At 45.3% G+C, this 18273-nt stretch overlaps 1 protein-coding gene across 2 annotated transcripts in view; it reads right to left on the reverse strand.

Annotated features, from left to right (window-relative positions):
• The window catches only part of MLLT1 (MLLT1 super elongation complex subunit), a 198661-nt gene that overhangs the window by 131837 nt on the left and 48551 nt on the right, over positions 1-18273 (reverse strand). For both annotated transcript variants that reach the window (XM_029610916.1, XM_029610915.1), the window contains exon 3: positions 3384-3466. In XM_029610916.1, the coding sequence (XP_029466776.1) occupies positions 3384-3466 (83 nt within the window). The remainder of the gene's footprint in view (positions 1-3383; positions 3467-18273) is intronic.

Consider the following 18273-nt stretch of genomic DNA (forward strand, 5'->3'; position numbering starts at 1 on the left):
AGGTCCACCTTCGAACTCCATGAGCCCGGGGAGGGGGAGGGCAATCAGACTGGCAGTGAGGACCAAAGCAGCAACCATACCAACAACATTAATACAAACCAGTTAAATAGAAAATCTGGATAGCTCAGAACTCATAAAAATGCTCCAAACACCTATAAAATATTTCAACACAGACATCAACTAAAACTAGTAAGGGTTTCTAAAACTTCCCAACTCTCCATACCTGGGAACTTTTGATTTCCAGATGCCCTGAGATGGTTATGGATTAGCTGCGCAGACAGAGGAAGGAGGAATTGTTGCATACATACAATGCTCATCCCCACACTCCCACGTACACCTCTTTTCTCCTCCGTCTAGCAGCAAGAAACGCACCTCTAAGGCCCCGCATGCCGCGCGGTCAGTTTTACTAGGGGCACGACGCTGCTCTTCCCGCTGCAATGCTCCGCTAATGCTGAAGGGCAGGTCACTGCTGGCAGCCAATACTCAGGTCCACGTCAAAGGCCTGCAATGTCAGGCCACTGACGCCGAAATCGATGCAAGGGGCCAGAGGGCTGATTACAATGGGAAATTTCCTAGAAAGGAGGGCTGGAAAAAAAATCTGTCATCAGGGAGGGTTTGGCCCGCGGGCCTGCCTTATAGGCATCTGTCAATCTCAGTCTGCCAGTATTACCTGTAACAAAATAACTTCAAAAAAGCTGAAGTATCTTACAATCAAGAGGGCGTCCAAGAATAAAACTGAAAACTATATTTAGCATACCCATTCATCATACACAGCTCAAAAATTAGCTTTGTCCACTTTAAAAAGGTGAAAGAAAGGTTTATTTGGCAAAATAAAGGGCAGGTTCTAGACAGGTCTGTGACCAATTTCCTTTCCTTGAATTTAATCTGATAAGAATACATGTTACCTTCCTCTTCATACAGTCACAGCAGTCCAGACAAATGGGATGTGCTATTTTATTCCTATTCCACTTTTCAGGCACTTCAAAAGCAGATTACATTCGGGTACTATAGGAATTTCCCTAAGTTTGTATCTGAGGCAGTGGAAGATGAAGTGACGTCTACTACTAAACATTTCTATAGCACCACACGGCATGCGCAGCACTTGCCCAAAGTTGCAAGGAGCGGCAGTGGGATTTGAACCCTGGCTTCTGATTCGTAGCCTGCTGCTCTAACTATTAGGCTACTTCTGAACAGGGCAGGACACCGCCAACCCTGCTATTAAAAACCTCTTCAGGAAAGGCGGCCTGCTCTTTAGCTCTCACATCCAAGCTCTAAAGATGCAAAACAGGAATACAAAGATGAACAAATTGCAGCGGGGAAGCCAAACTGCCCACAAAGCTGCTTGTGCACTTGTAGCATGGGCTCAGATTTGTTTAGGTAAGGGTCTACCCTCAATGGAAGCCAATGCAATGACCTTTTATCCAGGGCACAATGGAAGCCTTGCTAGCTGCATCACCATTCATCTATTTATTTATTTTAAGCTCCAGTGATCACACAAAGATGATCTGATTTCTGAAACTTCAGATATCTGTAAGGAACTCTCCCCCTGCATCCATAACCCTTCCCTTCATCACGCTTACTAAAAGACGGTAAGCAGACTGGTTCACTTTCAGGAGACAGGAAAGTGCCCTATCCTCGGATTTGCCTGCAGGGAAGTGCTTGTAACTCAGAAGCACCTTCCTGTGCTCTGCAGTGGTTGCCATAACTTCCCTGCCCCACTGAGACCCTGCTGCTGCCATAGATAGTCAGGGATTTAGGAGGAGCAGTGGAGGACTGTGATCCTGCTCCTTTCAGTCCTTCAGGCTTCCACTACTGTTAATTGCCTCATCCTTTCCTCCCTTCTTTGTATGGGTCTTTCCCCCCCCCCCCCCCCCCAAAACTTAATCAGACACCATGACTGAGGCTCTTTTCATTTTACAGAGCAGCAGGAGAACCACCAGACTAAACGCTAGCCCAATCTGGTAGCCCCCGTGGCCCTGTTCAACTGCGGGAGTGTTGTCTTTGTGCTGGAAGTCTTACCCCTAATCAGAGGCGGCGTAAACTTTAATCTATGGGTAGAAGCTGGAGTTCCAGTGCGAGGATCTGTACTCAGTATTTTATGTGCAGAAAACGTTTTTTCACTGAATGTTTATGTGCACAAAAAAAAGCTCTCACTGAAAGCCATTTTCTGCACAAATCATACTTTCAGTGGAAAATATATTTTGTGCACATACGTTTTCTGCGCATGCCATGTTTTGCTGTGTGTTAAACTCCCAATGCATTACAAAGTTTATTTATTTTTTTTAAAAGTATTTATATACCGCTTTATAAAAAATAAATTTGTCAAAACGGTTTACATTAATTAAAATAAAATTTTAAAAGAACAATCAAATTAAAATAAATTAAAATATACAAAAATTAGTCAATAGCTAGAAAATTCTGGCTTGAAAATAAATCAAATTAATTACTCAAAAATAAAAAATAAAGATTTGTTGCCATAGGGCTTGCTATTACAGGAAAAGAGGGGAGGGGAAAAGGGGGGCATGAAAAAAAATGGAGACGTAACTAATATAGGAGGAATGAGGAAGTGGTAACGGGGATGGAGGAGGATGGGGGGGAAAGAGTGAAGTGAAAATGATGAATGTGGCCATAGGGTTAATGAGTATTATATTTGGTTTTGAGTAAGTGTTTGAAATGCGAGTTGGAACAAATGAGTTTTAAGTGATTTTTTGAAATGAGAAGGATTTGAAATTGATCGAAGAGGGTTTGGGAGTGAATTCCAAAGGATAGGACCGGCTACTGAGAAAGCTCTCTTTCTGGTGACATCTAATCTGGCTTGTTTGGGTGAGGGAATATCTAGGAGATTTTGGGTAAGTGATCTTCGGTGTCTTGTAGGTTTGTAAATCCGTAATAATGAGCAGAGCCAGGTGGAAGTTGGATTGTGAATTAAACCATGAATAGTGGAAAGAATTTTATATTTTATCCTGAACTTTATGGGAAGCCAATGTAATGATTGAAGAATTGGAGTAATGTGAGGGTGTAAAGGAGTTCTAGTTAGTATTCGGGCTTGTGTGTTAAAACTGTGCGCTGAAAGTCAGTGCACAGGTTTGGGGGGGGTTTTTTGTTTTCTTTTTTTAAATACTCATTTTTAAATCTGCCACTTGGTAGCTAATATAATCAGGGTATAACAGTTCCACATGCCATGAAGAAAAGATAAACAAACAGAGCCAAATGCAAAATATGACATATTCCACCTAATCAGGCTTCATCTCCATCAGCTACTTCAAGTCCAACTATTGCTTTCCAGTTTGCCCAACTTAAAAATGTTATTTGATTTCAGACGTGCTATTTGCAAGTCATCATGCAATGAGCTGATCCATTTTGCTGCACGAGGGCACTAGTACCTTATTTTTGAAGTAGACCTCGATAGGCATAATGAAACCAGCATATCCAGACTCTTCCACTTTGTAAGGGGGTTCCTTGCACACTGAAAGAGAAAAACAAAAGAGAGTAGTATTATAATTAAGATGCTATGGAGCTGACAAGTGAGAAGCATTTCCAGGTTATCTACAGTGCCAGATGGAAGAGCCCAGGCCAGAGAGATCCTCATGTTACTTTCACCCATAAAGGAATAGAAATCTAGTGGCTATCGGGATCTTGGGGAAAAGTGACTGAGAACAGAGGTAAAATGCACAGGGGTTTACAAGATCACATTTGGAGAAAGGACTTGTAGTCTTCCAACAGTTCAGGATGATCATCTTTTTCATAGCTTGGTATACTTGATTCTTTTTATTTGGACAAGAAACCAAGCAGATTGGAATAAGCACTTTAAGAGCAGAAGTCTTCAGCTTCACTCATTACTCACTCCCCCCATCAAATCTTTCAGATCTTAAGACCGTGGGGCCACACTAGGGTGTCACGAAGTCCTGGGAGCAGAAGGCTGCTCTTTCCTCACTCTGACAGGAAGCTGCTCTCGCTTCCTTTCTCTTCCTGGCCCAGTGGAGAGGTTGCTCCTTCCTCCTTCACCCACATCACAGCAAGATATCACAGAGTCCTGTTCATATGGGCCCAGGAGGCCACCAACTTTATCTTCCCCTGCCTCACCACCTGGCAGCGAGGCTGCTGATGCTCTTCACCCCAGGAGAAGGAGGGAGAGAGGTGTGTGCTGTATAAATCCACTGCCTCATGTTCTTCCTCTCCTCAACCGCTGCCGGTATAGAGGGAGGGGAGACCGAAGTGCTGGCTGGGAGTCAGGAGAAGGGGAAATGTGCTGGGAAGAGAGGGAGGTTGGGGTTCCTGAGTAGGGAATGTTGGACAGGGATATCAGCAGGTGAAAAGACGACTGAATAGTCGGGAGAAGTGAGGGGTGACGGGGCATGGAGGGGAGTGACTGGGTACAAGAGAGTCATACTATGTCACTTTTGAGAATATGCACTTTGCTTAGTGAAGGAGGAAATATTTGTTTCTAGTTCTTCGGTTTTGCACTGCATGCAGATGGTCTTCTTGGGGGTTTCCATTCCAGATTTTGTTTCCACATTTATAATTTGTGGACTTTTAGTCTATATTTGGTGTATATGACTGAGATGAGATACAAATCCCTACGTGCTAGTAAAGGATCAGCCTTATTTGTTGGACTCTCTCAATATGATATTGCACTGGTAGTGAACACTGCTGCTTTTTCATGGGTAGGGCTGCTGCAGTATGGCAGGTACAGAGTGGGGTTTGTATTATTTTACAATGCACCTGGTAGCAGAGGGAGTTTGTGATGCTGTTATTGAGACCAGAATCTTTTTGCATGGCGAGTTGTACAGGGAAATGTCTTAGCTCTGCTCTGCACCCATTGTTAGGAAGCTGGGGATTCCTGTAGATGCAGAGTATATGCTTATATTCTCCCATGACGGTCATGTGCTCAGTGTCATGCATGTGAGCATCATATCTCAGGTGTGTCCTGATAGAAAAAAAAGGTTGAGAACTATTGTCTTAAGTTATGGGAGCTCCTGACTAGCACCATGACCATCATAGCCTGCACTGCTCTAACACCTCTGTGTAGCCACTGAAAAAAGAGCTCATCAAATTCATTTTGAGAGATTCAATGCAAACTGGCAATCATAAGCAAATATATTGTTTTGTCTGCACCAAGATGGAAATAAGGTAATTTAGCAGGCTGAAAACAAACACCTATAATTGCTGTTGTCTCAAAACTGCATATTTATGTAATTCACACGAACTTTCACACTTTCCCCAAGTTTAGATTCCTGGAGCTTAGAACCTGGCTGTGCTTGAGCGTGCTACCATTCACCATCTGTTCACACCAAGTGTCTAGGTCACTTTTTACCTAAGAGCTAGTGGAGTGAATCCATGGAAATACTACCATCCAAGAACAAACTACAGCTAGTTTTTCAAATATGTATTTTCCATGGATTCATACTGAAGGACGGAGACTGAGCTAACTGACATCAAAGTCCATATACCCCTGCCGTGATATCAGCCTGCCAGTATCTGCTGCAAAAGCAACTGTAGACAGACTAGAAAAATTAATTAAAAACAGATAACCATTTCAATATTCAGGCAATTCTGAGCTCAGACAATCTATAAACAAATCTAGGCACTGGATTAAACACTTACCAATACTCCCTGTAACACACAGTCACACAAGAGGACAATAATGCAATCATTCAGCAGCCATGGGAGGGAAGTTGGATTCATCTGACTGTCTTAAAGAAAAGGAAATTATCAGTTAAGTAGTAATTTCTCAATTCTTAGCATTCAGTTTGATGAATCCAGAACAAGTGGGATGTACCCAAGCTACTCCCGAGGGCGAGAGACTGCCCGCAATCCAGTCAAGCTATTGCAGCCTGCGAGGGCCGGCTCTCTCTGTCTAGTACCACCGTGAAGAACAAACAGGCTGACTTCCAGAAAGGTTTAGAAACCACCAGATACCTATGTCTCTTGACATCCAAGGGTCACAAGAAACCATACTCCTCTGCATATCTGTCCAGAGAGGTAGGGAGATGGACAGAGTGAAACTCCGTGATCATCGTCAGTAAAAAGGAAGGAACAGCATGTAGCTGTACCACTTCAAGAGTCACCTGAAGGAAAGGCTCACTGCAAGACATGGCTTGGAGTTCAGAAACCCTTCGCACAGAGCAAATTGCCACAAGGAACAGAGTTTGAGGTCAGTAACCTCAGTGGTCCAAACGTAGGGCCTGCTAAGAAATCCAATTCCAAAATTAAGACTCCAAAGGGGCACCAGAAACCGCAAGAAAGGACAAAGATGGTTCACTCCTTTCAGAAAATGGGCCACATCAGGATGAGTTGACAAGGAGCCACCATTTACCTGGACCCCTGAAACAGGCGAGAGCTGCTACTTGCTCCTTCAAGGGCCATACCGTAAGATATCAGTTAGATCTTCATGAAGGACAGGTCTCTGCCACAACAAGGACCTGTGCACCGGAAGTCAAAGAAGCGAATCCACCAGGAGCCTCTGCAGATCTGCATACCATGGTCTCCTGGGCTAGTCTGGAGCTGCCAAAGGGCAGCACCTGAAACTGAAAGTGGCATCCCAGAACTGCAGGAAGTGTTGATATTCTAGTCAGATGGGAGAGTGGAGATGTGCCTCTGACAGATCCAAAGAGGCCAAATTCCCAACTGCTTGCAGATGACAGTCGATGCCTTTGAGGTCCTGGATGGGACAAAAATAGCCCTCCTTTGGCACAACAAAATAAATGGAATATCACCTTGCATTTACTTGAGATATGGGCACTGAGAAGCCTTGTCAATGTACCCTCCACCACCTGCTTCTGCGAGGAGTGGCAGGGAGACTCCATGAATACATCCCGAGGAACACTGTGAAACTCTTATTGTATTATTCTTCTCGTATCACCTCCAGGACCAACTGATCAGATATGATCTCAACCCACCTCTGATAAGTGTCCCCCCCCTCTTTCCTGCTCCCGGGGGAGGTGGGTCAGCAAGCCTTCATTGGAATGCTCAGGAGGTTGCACTAGCCAAGCCTACTCCTCTTCTGGGGGGTCAGGAAGAAAAGGACCGAGACCAACTGAAGGGTTGAGTCCTCTGAAAGGTCGCTCCTCTATAGGGTCAAAAATGCTTGAATCCTCTAGCATGACCTCTCATGTTAAAAGAGCACTGCCTCTGCTTCTTATCCTCTGACACATGAGGAACCGGAGATTCATCCCCACTTACTGGCCAAACAAAAGTGACCCGTTAAAGGGCAATTTGGTGAGGTTAGCCTTTGAGATTGCATGGTTGACCCATTTCTCAACCATAACCGACTCCTTGCTGCTCCTATCGAAACCACGCCTCTGGCTGAAGAGCGGACCAAATCGCAGCCTGCATCTGCCAAGAAGGCAGCAGCTGATTCCATAACTGCCTTGGAGTTTACCCCAGAGTCAACCTCCTGGGAGAGAAGCAAACAAGAGTGAGCCACCAAGGAACAACAAGAAGCAATCTGCAAAGTCATTGCCACCTCTTCAAATGCTTGCTTAAGGATAGTCTCAATCTTTTTAACCAAGAGCATCCCTCAAAGCTGCTCCTTCTTCCATGGGAATAGTGGTCCACTTGGAGACTGCACACACACAAGTGCATCTACCTTCAGAAAACAAAGCACTCTTACCACTGGATCCAGAGGGTATAGGCTGTCCAAAACATGACCCCTTTTGAAATTAGCCTCTTGAACATCCCACTCAAGATCAATCAATTCTTGAATGGCCTCCATCACAGGGAAACAAGAGGCTTTACCGCAAGGAAACCAAAATGGAATTCCTCTTAGAATCAGAAAATCTGCCCCAGGAACTTCAAGCATTTTCAAGTTCTGCGAAATCAGACCTAGCAGTCCATCTCTATGAAGAACCGTAACAGTTCTATATGGTTCTAATCTGGGGGGGAGGAGAGGAATTTCACCATCCTCAAGAGAGTCGGGATCAGCATCATCTGTGCCATCTGGAGGTCCTGCTGCTGCTCTAGGAGTATGCTGGCAGTTGACAGAAGGTCCAGGCAAGGATCCTACCTGCACCTCTGCTCTGGACAGGGCTGAGGACTGTGCCTGAAGAAAGGCTTGCAATCCCTAGAAAAATTATCCAGACCAGGAGGTACCTGAGGTATACTCACTGAGCTACTTTCCCCTGCTGAAGAACCAGTTAAGAAGTTGCCATACTGGGTCAGACCAAGGGTCCATCAAGCCCAGCATCCTGTTTCCAACAGTGGCCAATCCAGGCCACAAGAACCTGGCAAGTACCCAAACGCCAAGTAGATCCCATGCTACTGATGTCAGTAATAGCAGTGGCTATTCCCTATTAATAGCAGTTTATGGACTTCTCCTCGAACTTATCCAAAACTTTTTTAAACCCAGATAACTAGCTGTCTTAACCACATCCTCCAGAGCTTAATTGTGCCATGAGTGAAAAAAGTCTCCAATTTGTTTTAAAATATTCTACTTGCTAACTTCATGGATTGCCCCCTAGTCCTATCTGAAAGAGTAAATAACCAATTCACATTTACCCATTCAAGTCCTTTAATGATTTTATAGACTTCTATCATATCCCCTCAATTATCTCTTCTCCAAACTGAACAACCCTAGCCTCTTCAGCCTTTCCTCATAGGGGAGCTTTTCCATCCCCTTTATCATTTTGGTTGCCCTTCTCTGCACTTTCTCCAGTGCAACTATATCTTTTTTTGAGATGCAGTTACCAGAATTGTACACAGTATTCAAGATGCGGTCTCACGATGGAGCGATACAGAGGCACCATGACATTCTCAGACCTACTCACCATTCCCTTCCCAACAATTCCCAACGTTCTGTTTGCTCTTTTTGACTGCCGCAGCACACTGAGCAGACGATTTCAGAGTATTATCCACTATGATGCCTAGATCTTTTTCCTGGGAGGTAGCTCCTAAGATGGAACCAAAATCAGTTCCAAAATCAGACGCCCCACCTGAGTCATCTTTACCCGGACCCACATCCAGCTGCAAAGATCCAGGCTTAGTGAAATCAGTGGAAGACAGTTCTGAGCCTCCAAACATCACTGGCATAAATTAGTGGGCACTCCTGGCTGAGACACCCAAATATGACAAGCAGTGCAAAGAGAGACACTTAGGCTTCTTAGGTATAGGCACCATTGTGGCTGACAGTGCAGCTGGAGCATGGGTCTTTTTATGAGCGCTCAACCTAAGCGCCCAAAAATTATGCGTTCAACACTTAGGTAGGTGCCTAGGTGTGTGATACCTTAGGTGCCCAAAAATCTTAAGCGCACAGTACTACTGGTGCGCAGAGGAAGGTGAGCGGCCCCTATGGAGTTGCTTAACATGGATGTACAGCCTATAAGGCCCGACTGTGCGCCCAAAAATTGGACGCTCAACCTGGGCACACAGCTAGACACACACGTGGACAATCCTGTAGAGGGCAGCCTTAGAAAGCATGCAAAATGCCGATGCAGCCTACCACACAGCATGTAGCAAAAAGCCTCGGAGCGGGGCCTAGCCTAAGGAGGCTGCCAACGTCCCTCAACCTCCCTCAGAGCAGGCAGAATGTCAGACCGGCACGCCAAGCACAGAGACCGGGAAAAGGAGGAAGCCCTACATAAAAACCTCCTTCTAGGTCTCTGTATAGGTTTTAATTTGTTTTTTTAATTTTTTTTTAAACTTACCAGAGCTCTGCCTTACCTGGCTGAGTACAGAGACTGTCTCCAGCTATGGGGGGAGAGGGCATGTGCCGTCACCTCTGTGCTAGGCTTCCTGCACCCACTGCCTTTCAGCTGTTCAAGCAGCTAAGTCCACGCCAGCTGAAACCAGCTACTGTAATAAGGCACTTGGCTGAGGGACCACAGAAATCACCTCAGGAATTCTCAACTGTGGAGAGGGACCATTTGGTATCACTGCAGGAGAGCGGAGAGAATTTCCTTAATTCTCCTTTTCTTTAAAATGAAGCAATCCCCAGTGGGGAGATGCACATCCACCATCTGCAGGAGACAGAAAATACTGTCAGGATGATGTTACTGCAGGAGCATAATGTACTGTGATGTCAGTCTGCTATCTGCTAGTAGAAGTGCATAACCCACATGTTCTGGATTCATCTGATTGGATACTAAGAAAGTTTGTAGGAACTAAAGACTCCCCCCCTGGTCTGTGTTCTTATTTTCCTTTGATTATTCCTACTTTTTGCTCTACACCCTTCCTCAAATCTCTTTTCATGTAGATAAGCAGATGAATTAGCCATGCTGTCTGGGTGTATGTATATATATATATATATATATATATACACATACATACACATATACACATACATATACACACACACTCTTTTCTACATTGCCCCTGCAGTTGAAGCAGAGAGCTATGCTGAATATGCATTGAAAGTGAAGTATCAGACTTTCTCCCCTGCCGTTGAAGCAGAGAGCTATGCTGGATATGCATTGAAAGTGAAGTATCAGACTTTCTCCCCTGCCGTTGAAGCAGAGAGCTATGCTGGACATGCATTGAAAGTAAAGTATCAGGCTTATTTGGTCTGGGGGTAGTAACCGCCGTAACAAGCAAGCTATACCCCACTTTTTTACCGTTGAAGCTTAGAGCAATGTTGGAGTCGCATTAACCGTGTGTATGTTTATTGAATAAGGGTATTATCTCCAGGCAGTAGCTGTCATTCCTGTGAGCCACCCCCTCTTCATTCACGTCCTCTAGACTTGATGGATCCAGTGTTTATCCCACGCCCCTTTGAAGTCCTTCACAGTTCTGGTCTTCACCACTTCCTCCAGAAGGGCATTCCAGGCATCCACCACCCTCTCCGTGAAGAAATACTTCCTGACATTGGTTCTGAGTCTTCCTCCCTGGAGCTTCAAATCATGACCCCTAGTTCTGTTGATTTTTTTTTTTGACGGAAAAGGTTTGTCATTGTCTTTGGATCGTTAAAACCTTTCAAGTATCTGAAAGTTTGAATCATATCACCCCTGCTCCTCCTTTCCTCCAGGGAGTACATATTTAGATTGTTCAATCTCTCCTCGTATGTCATCCGATGAAGACCATCCACCTTTCTGGTCGCCCTTCTCTGTACCGCTTCCATCTTGTCTTTGTCTCTTTGTAGATACGGTCTCCAGAACTGAACACAGTACTCCAGGTGAGGCCTCACCAAGGACCTGTACAAGGGTATAATCACTTCCCTTTTCTTACTCTATATTCCTCTCGCTATGCAGCCCAGCATTCTTCTGGCTTTTGCTATCGCCTTGTCACATTGTTTCGCCGACTTCAGATCATTAGACACTATCACCCCAAGGTCTCTCTCCTGCTCAGTGCACATCAGCCTTCCCCCCCCCCCCCCACCATCGAATACAGTTCATTCGGATTTCTACTCCCCATATGCATGACTTTGCACTTCTTGGCATTGAATCTCAGCTGCCATATCTTCAACCACTCTTCCAGCTTCCTTAAATCCCGTCTCATTCTCTCCACTCCTTCTGGCGTGTCCACTCTGTTGCAGGTCTTAGTGTCATCCGCAAAAAGACAAACCTTACCTTCTATCCCGTCCGCAATGTCGCTCACAAAGATATTGAACAGGACCGGTCCCAACACCGATCCTTGCGGTACCCCGCTTAAAACCGCTCTCTCTTCAGAATGAGTTCCATTTACCACCACATATTGTCTTCTGTCTGTCAACCAGTTTGCAATCCAGGCCACCACCTCAGCACTCACTCCTAAGCTTCTCATTTTATTCACCAGTCTCCTATGCGGAACCGTATCAAAAGCTTTGCTGAAATCCAAGTAGATGACATCGAGTGCTCTTCCTTGATCCAATTCCTTGGTTACCCAGGCAAAAAAGTCAATCAGATTTGTCTGACAGGATCTTCCCCTGGTGAATCCTTGCTGCCTCTGGTCCAGCAATTCTCCAGATTGTAGATAGTTCACTATTCTCTCTTTAAACAGTGACTCCATTACTTTTCCCACCACTGAAGTGAGGCTAACTGCTCTGTAGTTACCAGCCTCTTCTCTGTTATATAGAAACGACGGCCCATCCAGTCTGCCCAGCAAGCCTCACACTTCTTTTTTTCTCATACTTATCTGTTTCTCTTGGCTCCTAGTAACCTTTGGTTCTATTTCCCTTTCACACCCACCATTAATGCAGAGAGCATTGATGGAGCTGCATCCAAATGAAATATCAAGCTTGATTAGTTAGGGGTAGTAACCACCGCAATAAGCAAGCTACACCCATGCTTATTTGTTTTACCCAGACTATGTTATTCAGCCCTTATTGGTTGTTTTTCTTCTCCCCTTCCATTGTAGCAGAGAGCTATGCTGGATACGCGTGTACTATTAGTTTTACTTCTCCCCTGCCGTTGAAGCAGAGAGCAATGCTGGATATGCGTGAAGTATTAGTTTTTCTCCTCCCCTGCTGTTGAAGCAGAGAGCTATGTTGGATATGTATTGAAAGTGAAGTATGCATTGAAAGCCACATTATCTATCAACAAATATTGAATAAGTCTAATAATTGGTAGTACCTATAGCTTATGAACTCTTCGTTAATTATACATACTCTTGCCCACCCGTTTTTTTTTTTTGGTTTTTTTTTTTTTTTAAATATGGAGATGGCAGGCCTCCATCCTTCCGCTCCGTGAAGGTGGAACACCAACCACTGGCATCCCGCTCCTTGAATGCCTCTGTGGCTTCTGCCGCTCCGTGCAGTGTTTTGCTGCCTCCTCTTTATACACTTTCTCTAGACCTGATGGATCCACAGTATTTATCCCACGCCCCTTTGAAGTCCTTCACAGTTTTGGACTTCACCACTTCCTCCAGAAGGGCAATCCAGGCATCCACCACTCTCTCCGTGAAGAAATATTTCCTGACATTGGTTCTTAGTCTTCCTCCCTGGAGTTCTCTTCACAAGAGTTCCCACTCTTGTGAAGCGGGACCACCACCGCTCTTCTCCAATCACTCGGCACCACTCCCGTTTCTAGGGATCTATTGAACAGGTCACACAGTGGACCTGCCAGCACATCTCTGAGCTCCCTCAGTATCCTGGGATGAACCTCATCAGGTCCCATGGCTTTGTCCACTTTCAGATTCTTCAGCTCTTCCCATACATTTTCTACTGTTAATGGATTTTCATCTACGCCACTCCTCTCTGGTTTCTTGTTAAGTAGAGATGGTCCTTCTCCAGGGTCTTCTTTAGTGAACACAGAACTGAAGTATTCGTTTAATATTTCTGCCATTTCTTCCAGAGACTTCTGCACTCCAGTGCCCTTGCACTGTAAGTTCCTGACAGTGAGGGCTCCCCAAGCCTAGAGAGACTTACATCTGTCTTGAGTACCAGCCACTCTGGTGATTTTAGGGAAACCTCCTTTCCGAGATGATCCGCTGAAACCACCTCTGTAGTTGACAGCAAACATCCACTGGCAGGTGGAGCCAAATGAAATAATCCTGAGATTGGGCTCCGAGACAGCAGGGAGCACTGAAGAGGACGCCATGTGCGCCCTTGCCCATGGCACCACTTCCAGGATCACTGCCATCAAACCGAGCACCTGTAGATTGAAACACAATATGCCTGACCCTGTGCCAACAGCTTCTGAATATGCCCCTCCAGCAGGAAAACCCTACCCTGCTTTGTGTTGAACCAAACAGATACTCTAGCGACTAGGATGGCTGAAGACAACTCTTGGCCAGGTTCACCACCAAACCAAGCTCCTGCAACAAGGGGATCACTTTGTGCATCGCCAAGCAGCTCTTCCAGAGACTTGTACCAAACCAGCTAGTGTCCAAGTACAGGTGTACCAGGATTCCATCCTCTCTCGACTCCACCACCATAACCTTGGAAAAGCTTCTGGGTGCAGCAGCCAAGCCAAAAAGTAGTGCTCGTAACTGATAATGGCCCAAAACACTGAATCGCAGAAAACATTGGTGCTCTAGCCGGATGGGAATATGCAAGCAAGCCTCTGACAGATCCAAGGAGGTCAGAAATTCTGCCAACTGCACAGCCATTATCACAGAGTGCAATGTTTCCATGCAAAAATGAGTCACCTGCAAATAATGTTTGACCCCTTTGAGATCCAGGATGGGACAAAAAGCCCTCCTATCTGGGCACAAAAAATAAAATGTATGGCCTGTATTTTCTTGAGATGTGGGCAGTGGAACCACAGCCCTCAGACTGAGGAGCCTTGGCAATGTACACTCCACCGCCTGCCTCTTCTGAAAGGAGTGGCAAGAAGACACCATGAATACGTCAAGGAATACTGCAAAACTCCAGAGCATATCTATCTCATATCACCTCAAAGACCAGTGGTCTGACATGATTTTGACCCCCTACCTCCTGTTCCCAGGGGTGGGTTGGCACACCTTCATTGGGAGGCTTGGGAGGTTCCACTATCCGAGACTGCACCCTGTCTGTGCCGAGAAAACTGAGACCTACTGAAAGGTTGAGTCCTCTAAAACGGTTGCTGTCCTCTGTAGAGTCGAAAACACTTAGATCCCCTAGTTCGACCTCATGCTAAAGGAGAATAGCATCTGCTTCTTATCCTTCTGCAAACAGAAGAACCGGGGATGCCCTCCACTTATTGGCCATTTTCTTCAACTTACTCCCAAACAAGAGCGAGCCTTTAAAAAGGCAATTCTGTAAGGCTAGCCTTGGCGGTTAAATCAGCTGACCAATTTTTCAGCCATAACTGACATTGGGCTGCTATTTGCAAGCCATCCCTCTAGCTGAGATGAGGACCAAATTGCAACCTGCATCTGCCAAAAAAGGAAGCTTCTGGCTCCATAACTTCCCTGGAATTCACTCCAGATTTTATTTTTTTTATTATTTAAGGTTTTTATATACCGGCAATCATGAGCACATATCTTGCTGGTTTACATGAAACGGGAGTGCATTAAATACATCAACTAGAACTGTGGTGATCGAAGGAGCAGTTACAAATAACAAGGGTAGCAGAACTTGGATAAGAAGGAAGAGATAGGAAAGAATAAACGGTTGAACGGTATACAAATAAATTAAATGCTATGTAAAAATGGCATGATTAATGGCTGAATATTTGAAGTCCTTGGTTTGTATCTATGACGTGATATTAGATTGTGTCTGGGAAAGCTTGCTTGAATAACCAAGTCTTAAGTCCTTTCCTAAAAGTTAAGAGGCAGGGTTCCTGTCTGAGATCTGTGGGAATGGAATTCCACAGAGAAGGGCCAGCAGTGGAGGTGGCACGATCTCTTAGAGTGATGTGTTTGGTCATTTTCGCAGGGGGAACTTTGAGGGCGCCTCGGTAGACATTTCTGGTAGGTCTTGTCGAGTTGTATACTTGGAGGGGGATTTGTAGATCGAGGGAGAGACGTTGATGAATAGTTTTGAAGACGACACAAATGGCTTTGTACATTCAAATTCAAATCAACTTCCTGAGAGAAGTAAACAGGAGTGAGCCCACCAGGGAACAACAAGAAGCTATTTGCAAGGTCACTGCCACAGCTTCAAATGCTTGCTTAAGGATGACCTCAATCCTTTCATACACATCCTTCAAGGCTGCTCTTCCCTCCACCGGGTTAGTCGTCGGCTTGGAGATGGCCCACACAAGTGTGTCCACATTTGGAAAACGCAACTGCTCTCACCACTGGATCCAGGGAGTACAGGCCTTCCAAGATTCAACCCCCTTTGATATTAGCCACCGAGGCACCCCACTCAAAAATCAATTCTTGAATGGCCTCCATAACAGGGAAGGGAAAAAAAAAAAGGCTTTGCACAAAGAAACCAAAATGGGATTTTCTTTGGCTCAGACATGGATTCAGCCCCAGGTACGCCCAACATCTTTAAAGTCTGGGAAATCAGAGCCGGTATCTCATCTCTATGAAAGAACCGCAACATAGTCCCATACGGTTCCAGTCCCGGAGGAATTTCCCCATCCTCCAGAGAGTAAGGATCAGCTTCATCATCCGTGCCATCTGGATCTCTATCAAGACGACTGGCTGCCGTTCTAGGTGTTCTTTGGTGCTTAACAGTAGCACCAGGCATGTGAGAGGTCACCACCTGCAACTGATCTGGCAAGATTGGTAGAGGCCAAGGACTGCACCTGAAGTAAGGATTGCAATCCTTGAAAAAAATTCATCCAAGAGGTGGCAAAAGGATCCATGGCAAAACCAGAATGCACCTGTCCTGTGCTCACTGAGCTACCTTCCCCCCGCTGACAAACCAGTTAAGGGAGTCCAAGGTCAGGCACCACTTCTGATATGTCTTTACCCAGGCCATCAGGCTGGGAAGAACTGGGCTTAGTAAAAATCACAAAAAGTTAATTATCCCTGAGCTGGCACAAGTTAAGAGGAACGCTGGACTGAGATGCATGAATATGACACGCAGCACAGAGGGAAAGGTGCTTAGGTTTCTCAGCTCTAGGTGCCAGTCAGTACGCTTAACAGGCAACTGAAAGATGTGTCCCCAGCTGAATTCATGCTGTAAAATATTATGCATCCCAAACTTAGGCATCCAACCCTGTGCTTCATGAGGAGCCCCCACCCACAAAAAAAAAAAAAAAATAAGGCACCACCCCCTCAATGCAGCTCAGATAGGCACAAGCTTCCCTGTGTGCACAAACACAGATGCTGCTACAACCTGGACGCCCAAGCAGATGTGCAACTAAGCGTCCAAAAACTGGATGCACAATCTAAACACAGAGCGCATAAAAGGCACCAACACACCGCCACGGCCTACTACGTGATGCAAAGAGAAAAGGCCTAAGAAGGGACTAGCTCAAAAGAGCTGCTCAAGCCACCAGGCTACCCACTTCCCTTAACCTCCCTTGGGGGCAGGAACGAGTGTCAGAGCAGTACACCAAGCAGAGACCGTAGGCAGCCCTATATAAAAAAAAACCTCTCCTTAAGTTTTACCTGAGCTCAGCCCTTCCCGGTTGAGTACAGAGACTGTTTCTGGCTGCGGGAGGAGAGGGCATATACTGCCACCGCCATGCTCTGCTTCCTGCATCCACTGCCTAAGTCCATGCCAGCTGAAGAAAAAAAACAAAAACTGGACCAAAGGACTCAGAGGGACCATGGAAGTCCCCTCAAGAATTCTCAACTGGGGTGGAACCATTTGGTATCACCACAGGAGAGTAGGGCTAATTAGATTTTCTTCTCTTTCTCCTTCTAAATCTTGAAGCAATCCCCATAGGGAGATGCATGTCCACCATCTGCTGGAGATGGAGAATACTGGCAGGCTGATGTCCCTGCAGGAGTATATATACTGTAATGTCAGCTTTCCTCTTTCTCTATCTGCTGGTAGTGAGCATAACCCCCTAGTTCTGAAGTCATCTGTCTGGATGCTGAGAAATACTATATTTTACCAATTCTTACACAACTTCAAATCATATCATTTATAACAGCCTGGCAGATGTTTGGCCATGAGACCTTCCATGTACCTTAACAGAGGATGATATTTATGACTGTGATGCACTTGTAAGGTGTGCAATAAAGTGTGAAATTCTGGGAGACATTTCAAAATCATGCATAGGATATTTTGGCCAAGCAGAGCTTATGTGGCTAAGTAACTCAGATAAGTGTCTTAAATGCTCCCAGATTTCAGCAACATTTATGTACCATCCATGGGAGTACGTAGTTCAGTTCTGAGAGCAAGTGCAGATGTATTTTGCATCTATAAATATTTCTGTATCTCAATGATCAGTGGCTTTCTGATGCTGACCTATGTGGAGCTGGGTTCGGTAGACAAGTTGTGCAGATTAAAAGTTGCCTTTTTGGCTCGTATTTTGACTAATTGGAAAACACTTTGTTAGATCTGTTTCTATTGGACAGAACAGCAAGGGGGAAGGGGATTTAAGATAATACAACACTCTACAAATCTGGATGCTTTTTTGAAGTTGCTATCTCTAGAACAAAGTCAAATTTGCTGCCTAATTGTGTTTGATGGTGCTACTGGTTTAACTGGAATGCAAGCATGGGATGAGGACAGTTGGGTGCAGGAGTTCTTGCAGTATGGATAGGAGGCTCCAGTTACATTGAGCATATCACTAATGAGTGTACTCTGTCAATTATGTGCTCTGTTGTATTGCCCAGTTTTGTTCAGATGTTTGCTTGCACCTTCCTGAGGAAACACACACACCACTCTCCTACACCCCCCTATTGCTTTGCACTGCCCAGTGGAAACTGAAAGTGGCTTCCCAGCTCAACCTTCTACTCTGACCATGGCAAGGAAAGGAGATAGAATAGCACTCAACAACCCTCCCAAAAGAGGGAAGAAGGTCAAGTAACATGGCACATGAAAGCTAGCTGCAATGGTAGCTTTATATGCAAGAACATGCCATGCTGGGTCAG

The sequence above is a fragment of the Rhinatrema bivittatum genome, chromosome 8, assembly GCF_901001135.1.
Source record: "Rhinatrema bivittatum chromosome 8, aRhiBiv1.1, whole genome shotgun sequence".
In the NCBI taxonomy this organism is placed as follows: Eukaryota; Metazoa; Chordata; class Amphibia; order Gymnophiona; family Rhinatrematidae; genus Rhinatrema; species Rhinatrema bivittatum.